General features: G+C 42.8%; 1 protein-coding gene across 1 annotated transcript in view; it reads left to right on the top strand.

Annotated features, from left to right (window-relative positions):
* Positions 1-6673: 6673 nt before the first annotated feature.
* DGCR2 (DiGeorge syndrome critical region gene 2) overlaps positions 6674-11156 on the top strand; it is a gene marked incomplete at its 5' end in the record, with an annotated part of 17716 nt that continues 13233 nt past the window's right edge. Inside the window, one exon of the mRNA XM_009878124.1 lies at positions 6674-6796. Within this exon, the coding sequence (XP_009876426.1) occupies positions 6674-6796 (123 nt within the window). The remainder of the gene's footprint in view (positions 6797-11156) is intronic.

The following is an 11156-nucleotide window of genomic DNA, read 5'->3' as shown; positions in this document are numbered from 1 at the left end:
AATACGGGATCTGTACCACTGTATTTCTTCTGAATTAGTTGTAGTGTGCTATCTTTCTGGCTGAAGGGAAACGAACTGTAGCTGATGTGGCTGAGAATTAATGTGGACAATAGCTTAATTTCATCTGAAACTTGCTGTTTGAAAGCCAAGTGATCAAAGTCATTCAGAAATCTGAACTAGCAAGGTGAACCTGTATTGATTCAGCACTTTGTCTCATGTCCCTGTTAGAGTCTTGGCTTGATATGGGAAGCTCTAAAATGACATTTACTGTGTTGAAAAGTAGTCTCAGCTACTGGATATAGATCCTCCCTGCCTTTCTTTCAAATAAAACAATTATTTTAAGTAATTATCCCTTTTTTGCGTATAGAAAGGGAAGACGAATAAGAAATTCATTCCACTTTAAATGCAAGCTGGAAATGTCCTAGTCCAAACGCACCTCTGAAAGACTTAAAATGAGGCAGAAAATACAGATTGCAGGTAGTGCAGTGCCCAGGGCAGCACGCTGACCGAGCGTGCCTCCACTGCAGGCAGGACGCTCTGTGAGTTCCCAGCGCTCGGGCTCCAGAAGGGAAACATTCTCAGTGCCACGGAAAGATGGCACACGGTGATTAGGTCTGAAGGGGCTTCCTGGATCGTTTTATAATGGCAAAAAGGTGTTTTATGAAGCATGTGAAGCTGGCTCGAAGTTAACGCAGGGTGGGTGGGTGTGTATCTTGTTCGTTTGTCATGAAGTGTTTCCTGTGGGTAATGCTTGTTGTAAATGTCTGGTTTGAGTACTTAGCAGAAGATCTGGAAATCAGCATGCTGTAAAGAAAAGGAAAAAATCTAGTTGAGCCCCGTGTTTGAAATATGTGATGAGTGCTGGGAAACACCTGGCATTCAACATATAATTGAGAAAATATTTGGAGCAAATGTGTTCTGTAAAAGTGTAAGCAGTGACCTTGAAAACTTAAGATTTTTTCCTATATGAAACTTAGATTATTATTTTTTTATTAATCAAAAATTTTGTCTGTTTTGTCACTGGCTACCTTAGGAAAATAGTATTTGGCAGCTAAAGGAGTTGAAGAATTCTTGTCTGTATGGCCCTGCTTAAATTTGTAATCTTGGCTGTTACTTCTGCTGTTTGATTAAAATAGTTTCCAACTATTTTGTAAATTTTCTTTTAAATTTCAGATTACAGGTCCACGACTAGTTTTGTCAGGACTTCTTTCGGGTGAGTAACTTGTGGGCAGGTTGTTGTCTGTTACTGTCTCAACAAATTGATATTGTTTTCTTTGGCCTTCACTTGGTGGTAAATTTTATCTTGGGTTGTGTGTTAAGGCTGTAGAGCTGATACAACTGAAGTTAAGAAGTTCTTTCTCCCTGTGGCCCATTGCGATGGCTCTTGAAGTGTTGCCAGAGAAAACGAACAGGTGAAGTGTTATCGGATAACATGTTGTTAATTGTTGATGTTTCGGAAAGACAGTTGTTGGTTCAGGCAGGGGCTGCTGGTGAACCAGCACATTACTTGGGTTTTAGGGAAGAAACACGGTGTTATCGTGAAAACATGGCAGCACAGGCAGAGCAGCTGACTTACAGGCTCAGCTTATCTGTAGCCTTTGGCAAACTGTGTCGTTTTCCTGTACTTTGATGTAACCGCTGGCAGTGGTTGGCAAGACTGTTGAGGGTTAACATTGCAGAAGTGCTTTGAGACGATAGAGTAATGACACCTTGCTGCTTGAAGTGTTTTCACGTCCTCACACTGCTTGAACTTCGTGATGTTTTGTAAGTTTATGTTATGTGTAGTGCAAAAGGTACAATTGCTGCTATTTCCAGTGCTTAACGTGGTTCCCTTCTTCCCAGCAAATGCCAGATGCATTTAATTGCTCTGAAATGAGATTTCAGCGTGCTAAATTTTGTGCTGTAGCACAGCAAAGACCGCATCTCATCTTTAAAAGAAAAAGAAGTCCTTTATGTTAAAATTTCACATGTGAATCTTAATACTGATGTGAGTCATGACATCGTCTGTGAATGCTGGAGGTGATTTTGTTTCCCGTTCTTCACTTCTAGGCAGCTGTCAATGCCGGTAGCTGATGTTTTATCTGTGCCTCTGCTCCCGACAGCTGCTTGCTTGCAGCTGAACTTGTGCCGTCACTGACTTTCTAACAATTTTGAAAATACAAAATGTTTCTGCCTTAACAGCTGGTGGAAAATGTGGGGTTTTAGTGCTGCTAGGAGGTGGTGGTTTAAGATACTTTCTTCCTCATCCTTCCTTGCTGTGAGTTACCGTCAATAGCTGTGAACAGTGCGGAATGTTGGGGGTTGCGTACAGAAGTGGGACTGGTATTTTTAAAACTTTGCTGTTCTTTTGAAAAACTGGAAACCTGGTATGGCTGAGGTGGCAGGTTTTTATTTAGCACACTCCTGAAAAGTACAAGGTCTGAGTGTGTGTTAAGTGATTGCTTCCATTTCAGGAAAGATGGAATGTTGCTCTGTGCTGTACTTGTTTGCTGGTGCTTGTATGTCTTCACGAATCCTGTTCTGCTGCGGGCAGCATGACTTGCCTTTTCTACGGTGAGGAGACAGGCTAGGAATGCTTTCATTTTTCTGCTGTTTTGACTTAAAAATAGGCTACTGAAATGAAATGCCTGACTGAGTTGTGGAGACTAGCACCTATCCTGTGCATCCTCACCTCTCCCAAATTCCTCTGCTCCTTGGGCGAGTACCTGACAGGTTCTTTTTAGGCTTCCATGTATATGTATGTATGTATTTGGCCTCCAGGGGTGGCTGATGTGCCCTGCCTGGTGCAGGGCTGTGTGGGGCATCTGGGGCCAAGGGGAGAGTGTTGGCAGGCGGCCCTCGCCCTCGGTCTGCCCGTGCTGCTGAGCTGCTCCAGCTGACAGCCCCCTGGAGCGCGCCTGGTGGGGCTTCTTGGAAAGCATCGTTAAACATTGTCGTTGGCCACGAGTGCATCCTCGTCAAGTTTGCCAGTGAGCCCAAGCTGTGTGGTGTGCTGGACAGGCTGGAGGGGAGGGGGGCTGTGCAGAGGCACCTTGGCAGGCTGCAGAGGTGGGCTCCTGTGAACCTCCTGAGCTTCAACAAGGCCAAGTACAGGGTCCTGCTCCAGGGTCGGGGCAATCCCAAGCACAGACACAGGCTGGGTGATGAGTGGATTGAGAGCAGTCCTGCAGAGAGAAGGGCTTGAGGGGTGTTGGTGGATGAAAAACTGAATATGACCCAGTGATGTGTATCTGCAGCCCAGAAAGCCAATCGTGCCGCATCCCAAGCGGCATGGCCGGCAGGCTGAAGGAGGTGATTCTGCCCCTTAGCTCTGATGGAACCCCACCTACAATTCTCTGTCAGCTCTGGTGTCCCATACTTAAGGGCATAGACCTGTTGGAGCAAGCCTAGAGGAGGCCATGGGGATATTCAGGGGCTGGAGCACCGCTCCTGCAAGGACAGGCTGAGAGAGCTGGGGCTGCTCAGCCTGGAGAAGAAAAGGCGTCAGGGAGACCTTACTGTGACCTTCCAGAGCTTCAAGGGGGCGACGGGAAAGAAGGGGAAGGACTCTTGGTAGGACAAGGGGTAATGGTTTCAAACTGAAAAAGGGTAGATTTAGATATAAGAAAGAACATCTTCATTATGAGGATGGTGAAGCACTGGAACACGTTGCCGAGGGAAGTCATGGATGTCTCAACCCTGGAAGTGTTCAAGGCCAGGTTGGATGGGGCTCTGAGCAGCCTGGTGTGGTGGGAGATGTTCCTGCCCGTGGTGGAGGGGGGTTGGAACAAGATGATCTTTAAGGTCCCTTCCAACCCAAACCATTCTGTGATTTTATAAGATCCATTTCTGACAGAACCTGTCTTAAGCGTCAGTCCTCACGGGGGCTGTCGGTTATGTGCAAACCCAGCCTGAGCACAATAAGAGGAGGTTTGATTTTCTCAGATGATTGCATCGACAGGCAGCACGTAGAAGCAAAACAATTCAGATGAAACTCTTCCAGAAACCGTGCAATTGTTTAGGTAGTTCAGTAACGCGTGGGGATATGGGCTCTGGGTTAGAATGGCCCAGGAGGTATTGGCAGTGTTTGCAGAATATGGAGATCTTAATTTCACAGTATTTCGTTTAGTGTCACTTTTCCCCCTCTGCAGTAGAATCGCATAGCAGTTCGTGTTCTTTGGTCTGAAATAATTAGTGCGTCTGACACAGTGCAGTTCCCACTGGGAGCAATTGTTCAGCTGGTTTGAGTGGTGTTCTAATAGAAATGTTTTGTACTCTTCCAAGTATCCACATTCTTCAGAGAGGAGTGTCTGCAGTACAGGAAGCAATGACATTACGGCACGTAACTGGCATTTTTTTAATGCCCATAATATTGGGATGGAGTCATCCTTTTATCTGAACCGGTCGTATGTAATTGTCCATAAAATAGTAATAGCATGTATGAAATTGTAAAGAGACAGAAGTATTTTTCCTGTTTTTCCCATGTGCACGTTGCCTTCTAGTGCTTTTCTGATGGATGCTGTGAGCGAAGGCGAAGGGCTGCACAGTAGCTTTCTTCACGGGGCATGTGTGTGACTTCTGTTAAAATCAGGCAGTAAAAAAATTAAGAGTTCATTTGAAGTATTGAATTTTGAATTTAATTTTGCCATAACTGCAGGTGAACGCAATGGAAAACGAGCTGGGCTGAGAATAGTCTTTCACGTATTAAAAGATCTACCACAAGCTTCAGTGTAAATTCTGTGCTTGAAACTTTCTAAGAAACTCTCCACCGTGTGCTGACATTGCGTAAAAGTGGTGAAAGAGGCTTCAATGATTTGTTGAGGAGTTGTCACTTTTCTGCGAACTTGACATTTGAGAGTTTTATTTCCAGCTTCAGTGTGTGTTTGTTGTTTCTCTCCCCCTCCAGCTTAGATTTTAAATTTTCTCTACGCTGGGCGAGTGAAGCATAACCTTTTATTTCCCCTTTCCTTTTTGGGGATAAATAATGTTTTGTTCTGGTGCGGGGAGGAATCGATGACCAAAGCTGGTAGATTTTTTTTTTCTTTTATTTTTTTTACATTTCCCCTGTGTTAATTCCCTGTTAGCTGTTTTGACTTGAGTAAGACTCCGAGTGGGTAAGAACGCTTTTGTCTTGCTGTAGGGTCTGTTGTTGCCATCGGTAGTCTGGCAGGTCTGTGAGAGTTCTTTCCCACTTTGTGACCTGAATGTTTCCTCCGAGTAGGTGGTTGCTATGAGGATGCGCCTGCTTTTATTCTTCTAGAAGAGCAAGTCTATGCTTTGATGAGAAAAAATCCAGTGCTAGAACTGGATTTTGGTCTAACATCGACTTAGAAGCCTGTTATCGATATCCCACACCAATTACTAGGTGTAAGGGTACAGCTTTTGTTGGGAGCGCCTGATTACTGGTTTTATTATGCCTGCTCACGTTGTCTGAACACTTAACTGTGAGCTCTGTCTTGATTTAATTTAGATGTTTAAAGATGGTAACAACTGCAGTTATAGCTCTTTGGTTGTAAACTGTGGATGAGAGAATGCATACCTGTATTGTATGCATTTTTCCTGCAAAACTGTTACCTACTTGATTTTTTCAAAATCGGGGGTGAGTGTGCTTTAAATTAAAACAGTTTGCATCTTTCTTATTCGTGTTTTTTCCTTTAAAAGAAGAGAAAAAGGTATTTGTTCTCTAGACAGAGCTTACCCAGGGTTATTGCAACTTGCTGAGAGGAAAACGTGCTAAATTGTTCAAACACATTGCTTGGAAAAGTGACGACCGCCTCCAGAAGAAAGACGGATGGTGATGGTCTGGTGCAAAAGGGAACCTAGGGGTGCGGCTGGTGACTTGCAGCCCTGCTGGCTGTAAACAAGCTTAGAGTTGTGCACTTCTGTAGACAGATTTTTAGTTCTTTTTCCCTGTGCAAAATGTTTTGGAGGGCCACGAAATGAAGCTTAATTATTGGCTTCTGGCATTTGATAGATGGAATTGATATAAAAAAGCTTGGAAGAAAATTGTACGTTTTATAATGCTAATTCGGTCTGACAGTGTAATGATGGCAAGTAGGCAGTACTCTTGCAGAAGCAGGAACTACATGTTTGCAGATATTGACAGTTTCTTGTACATGGTGTGTTCCTGTGGGGAAATGATGCGAAAGAGTTTAAGCTAGAAGGTGAAAACAGGTTCATGAGTATGGAAACTGTTTTACAAATAGTTCTGTGAAATGGCTTTAAATCAGGCTGGACATTTGCGCAAGCCTCATGGGTGCTGGCATACATGGTCATTGGAATGGAAATAGGATTCCGAATTTATTGTGTAATCTAGCACTTAACGACCGTAGTGTATTTCTGTTGAACTTTGGTTCTGAGAAAAGTGAACAAGTAGTCCTTAGTGCCCCACGAGAAGTAAATGGGTAACGCTGCGGTGATAGCTGCTCGTGTGGTATCTTTGTCAGGAATTTTTTACTATGGATGTCTGAGAGAATTATTTCCAAAGCAGTGGAAGCCAGCTCTCCTGTCTGTGACAACCGCAAACATGCAGTTTAAAACACCGCAGTGATCTAAAACGAAGCAGTTTTTAACAGGTTGTGTTACCCAGAGGTTTTGTCCATTGTGATTCAGTGATACGTTACATGATGGGTGCATAGACTTGCAAGGGTAAATAACACTTCAAACAAAGGGCAAATTTCTTCTTCTTTCCTAGAGCTTCGCTGCATGCCGGGGCAGTTTGCGTGTCAGAGTGGGACCATCCAGTGCATCCCTTCGAACTGGCAGTGTGATGGGTGGCCCACCTGCGAGGACGAGAGTGATGAAGTTGACTGCCCAGGTGAGTAAAGCTGAGAAAACAGCTCGTCCCAGTGTCAGCTTCCCTTGCAGCAGTACTTCGACTCTGTAAGATCGTGTGCTTGTTTTTGTTGGGAGGTGGAGACTGCTTGGCAGAATTGCACCCATTATTAATGAACTTTGAGTTGACTTCTCTTCATTTTCTGCAGCTAATGCTACAAGCAGTTTTTTTGCTTGTCTGAACGGTCCTTCCATTCTCGCAGTCGGAGTAGGTATCCTGGAGATGAGGAGACTTTGTAGTGTAAAAAGAGACTTCCATGATAAGAACAAAAGAAATCATGTTGGAATTAAACCAGAATGACGCATATGCCTGTGGTTAAATTTGGAGTTATTGTTTTGGTTGTATATCAGTCAAACTCTTCTGGGCGACATTGCTGGACTTAGGTACAGAGCTTGTTTTATTGCTCCCAGTTCTGATTATGCTTCTTGTGCGTAAGTGGAGAACTTTGTTCTGCCAAACAAGCTGATGTATTTGCTCTTCATAAACTCTTGTGATCATATGTGTTCAGGATCCTATCACTAGCAGTGGTTCTCTGCTAAAACTACTGGATATTGAGCTAACTTAAAAAGACAGGCAAACAAATTTTATATTGTCAATATATAATCACAATGTAGAACATTTGCATTTGTCCTTGACAAAACAGGCCAGTGTAACTCTTTCTGTGTGCCTTAAAAGTGAAGGGACCTGTAATTTTTCTTTTTCTTTTTGCTAAGAACAGTGAAGCAGGAATCTGAAAGCATGAATTCAACTGTAGCATAATTCAAAACTTTGATCTCTACGTTCAAAAACCATTTTAAGAAGTTCGTTGCCACAAGACTGCTCAGTTTGCTTGGGAGAGAATCACGTGAGCTTGGTGGCATCGTCATCACCGCATTCAGTCTGTCATTATTGAGGGTTGAGCTAATTTAGTGAGGTGCTACAAAATGGTCGCCGGTATTTTACTGTAACAAGCGTTTCTAAGTATTCATGTTTTCTAGTGTAATTAGAGAAGTAAATCTAGCACTCAAACTTTGAAACTGTGCTATAGTTAGCTATCTCCCTGGTGTATGCTACGCACAGGTAATTCAAATAATGTGTTCAGTGTTCTTTTTAAAAAGCTTTTGGCTGCTTTGTTTGAGTGTATATATTTGCAGCATGGGGAAAATACGGTTGGTAGTTTCTTTTGACATTGAAAACTAATCTGTGCCAGTGATCATCTGTTTAACGCTATTCTGTATAATGTGTATGCTCTAAAGAAAAATGCTTTTGTAGTTGTGCTGTTATTCTTCCTTCTTTTTGGCTAACTTTGGCCAAATGTGAAAAACTAAGGACTTAATGAAGTCAATGACTAGGGGAAAGCAGTCATGTTACTGTTTGGAAGTACCCAAAAAGCACTGAAGGCTTCACTTGTGGGAATATGGGAACATTCACATTAGTAGAAAACGGTATTTTCGTGTACTCTTGCTGAGCATATTAGTCAGCAGTTGAAGTTCTTACATGAAAGGTGCAGCAGGGTGATGTTGGCTCAAGGACTGGAGCTACCAAGAGTGTTTGGTATGTGGCGAGGAAAAGGACTTTCTGAAAGTACATTTCTCAGTAGATAAGCTCTGCTTTGGTTTGGCGTGTAGGTCTCGCTGGACTGTCTGGCCTGGCGTGATGAGAAGAACTTTAAGTTAAGAAATGAAAGGACACACATAGGAGAGACTTGATGCGTCGCTATGTCTGTATGCAGGAAGAGGAGAATTAACATACGTAAGGAATACTAGAGGGGGAGATGCTGGAAAGCGTAGAGGAGGAAAGTATTCCACTTGGTGAGAGGGGTGGTTGGATAAGTAATTGGTGACAAGGCTGTGCGGGGCAAGAGAGCCAGAAAGCTGGGTGGGGTGTTTATGAAAGAACTGAGATGTTTGCGCAGTAATGCGAGGAGTGTAGCCAGCAAACCAGAGGAACAAGAACTACGGGTGCAAGATGTAAAAACTCTATTATACCTGTAACAAAAAATCGGTGGGATAGCGTTGTGACCTGGAGTGGGTGTTGAAGGGCTTGTTGTTGTTCAGAACTGTGAAGAGTAGGGACAGGTTGGCATGCTGCTGTACGTGTAAATGGTGTGCCAGGGTACAGAGAGGAATAACATGAATGAAAGCAAATCTGAGGCCAGAATAAATCTGGAAGAGCACGATTTTCTTATGTTGAGGAAAGCAATGCACATGTGACCAGTTGTAGGAGGGACTGAGCCCTGGGACGTTGATTTGGGAGTTAATGCTGCTAATAATAGTAGCACATAATCATACTCAGGAGTGATAACTTTCTTCTTTGGCCACTGAATTAACAAGAAATGATGCAACTCTAAATTTAGAAAATGCCTCTGGATTTAGATGAGCAATTGTGAGATGATTCAGCTAAATTTAAATACTTTTTAATTAAGGTTCTTAATTTCAATAAAGGCAAACTGAACACTAAAAGAACTAGTTAGTGTAACTACCTGGACTTGTGAAACTTGAAGAACTAAAATATCTTTAAATTAAAAGGCATGAAATCTCTCTGAAGCATGAAAAGAAAGCTGACAAGAAAGGACTTTGAATCTGGTAGGGAAGCTTGTTACTTTTCAGCCTTTGAGCTACTAATGGCACACTCCAACATGAGCAACTTGGAAAAAGTCAGTGGCTGTGAATTAGGGATGTGTGGTGGTGACGAAGGTGTGTTCCAACGACTACTTAGTCATGTTGGTATTTCCGAAAGTTTAATACAAAGCCATATTAAGTTAGTTGGCACTGTTGATTTAATTCACCTTTTTTAGGCTTGATTTTCATTTATGTTAGTAACAAAGCTCCTGTTAAAATAAGAAGATGATTAATTAGTAAATTAGTTTGGTAATCATGTGTTGTCTGAAGTACAAGAAGCACCCCAAACACTAAGACTTTCTTGTTAGAATAATGTTTTTCTGATGTTTTTTTTCAGAACACAATTAGATAAGACATTAATTTACAGTCTGGTTAAGTGTAGGAGACGCCTGTTTCTTCTAGACTATATAGTTCTCTCAAGGTAGTTGTTACAGCTGTTTTTGTTCTTACTATGTCTTTTCCAAATGACGATTTTCCTTTAAAGCATGGAATTCCTTTCAGTCTCAGACTAGTGCTGTGTGAAGTGCTGTTCCCTCTGCCCTTCCCACTAGGCACGCAAATGGTAGTGGAATCTGCAGCAGCGATTACCCTCAGTTCATCTCCCTGGTAGACTAAAACCATTGGCTGCTTGCTCTTGTGAGCCTACTGAAAATTGCTGGCAGGTTTTGTGTAGAATGTGCTTCCAACTCTCTTCTACGTAAGCAGTGTGAGACTCGTGAAATTTGTGTACTGTTACGTATCAACAGTGCTTGATCCAAAAAATAGTTTATCCCAGAGTGGAATGTTCTGTGAAATGGTAGAAGCAGGCATCAACATCTTAAACGGGGACTTTTACGAATGGGAATTTGTTATTTCTACTCAAGTTTTCTGCACAAGTGATCAAAGTAGTAACATAACTTTTCCACTGTTCTAAAAGTTCTGTATTTAAACTGACAAGGAGGGGCTCTGCAGTTTGCCTTTTACTGCTCACTGGATTTCCAGCTTCGCTTCTACCAGAATATCAGACCAGCTTGTCCAGATAGCCAGCCTTCTTTGCAGGCCTTCTGGTCAAAGCTCACTTTCAGCAGTACGAGTGGGGCAGGGTTTAGGGCAGCTCTGGCTGTTTTATCTGTTTATGCTACAGGCTTGAGTTTGTTTCTGTTACATATGAATAGAGAATGGATGTTTTAAATTCCAGTGCCTTTCTTAAATTCTATCCATACCAGTTTTTCAGCTTGCAGTTGTATTTGGTCATCAGTCTGTTTCCCTCCTTCATGTATCCCTTTTTAAAAAAAATTGATTTCTCCTCAGGAATAGGTGATCAGATTGTGCCATCGACTGTCCTTGGCCTTCTCCCATCATCTGAATTTGAAAACCTTCAGCTCACCCTGTAGCGCACACCCTTGCCTAATGCCATGTTCTTCCTTCCTGAGGTATTTCTCAGTATTGTTTCCGTGACCTGCTTGGTCAGAAACAAGAACACTGGAAAGTTTCAGTGAGCTGAGTTCTTAGGGGATTTCGCCCTCCCTGAGACTGAGGCCACAACCAGCACTGGTCAGCTGGCCATCCTGGTGGCCACCAGCATCTACAACAACTTTGCACATCTCTCAAGTGCCTTCTTAGCAGTTCTTTATTGCCCTGGAAAAACTCGTCGTTGTTGCTGCTCTTGGAGACATAAAATTCAGGTCAAATAGATGCAATTTAGTATTTGAAGAGCACCGATATATTAAGCAGCTGCCGTGGTGGGTTTGAAGAAGTGACTG

This window comes from Apaloderma vittatum, unplaced genomic scaffold (genome assembly GCF_000703405.1).
Source record: "Apaloderma vittatum isolate BGI_N311 unplaced genomic scaffold, ASM70340v1 scaffold18111, whole genome shotgun sequence".
Classification (NCBI taxonomy): domain Eukaryota; kingdom Metazoa; phylum Chordata; class Aves; order Trogoniformes; family Trogonidae; genus Apaloderma; species Apaloderma vittatum.
The sequence above is the reverse complement of the archived record's forward strand: the minus strand, read 5'-3'. Positions and strand labels throughout refer to the sequence as shown.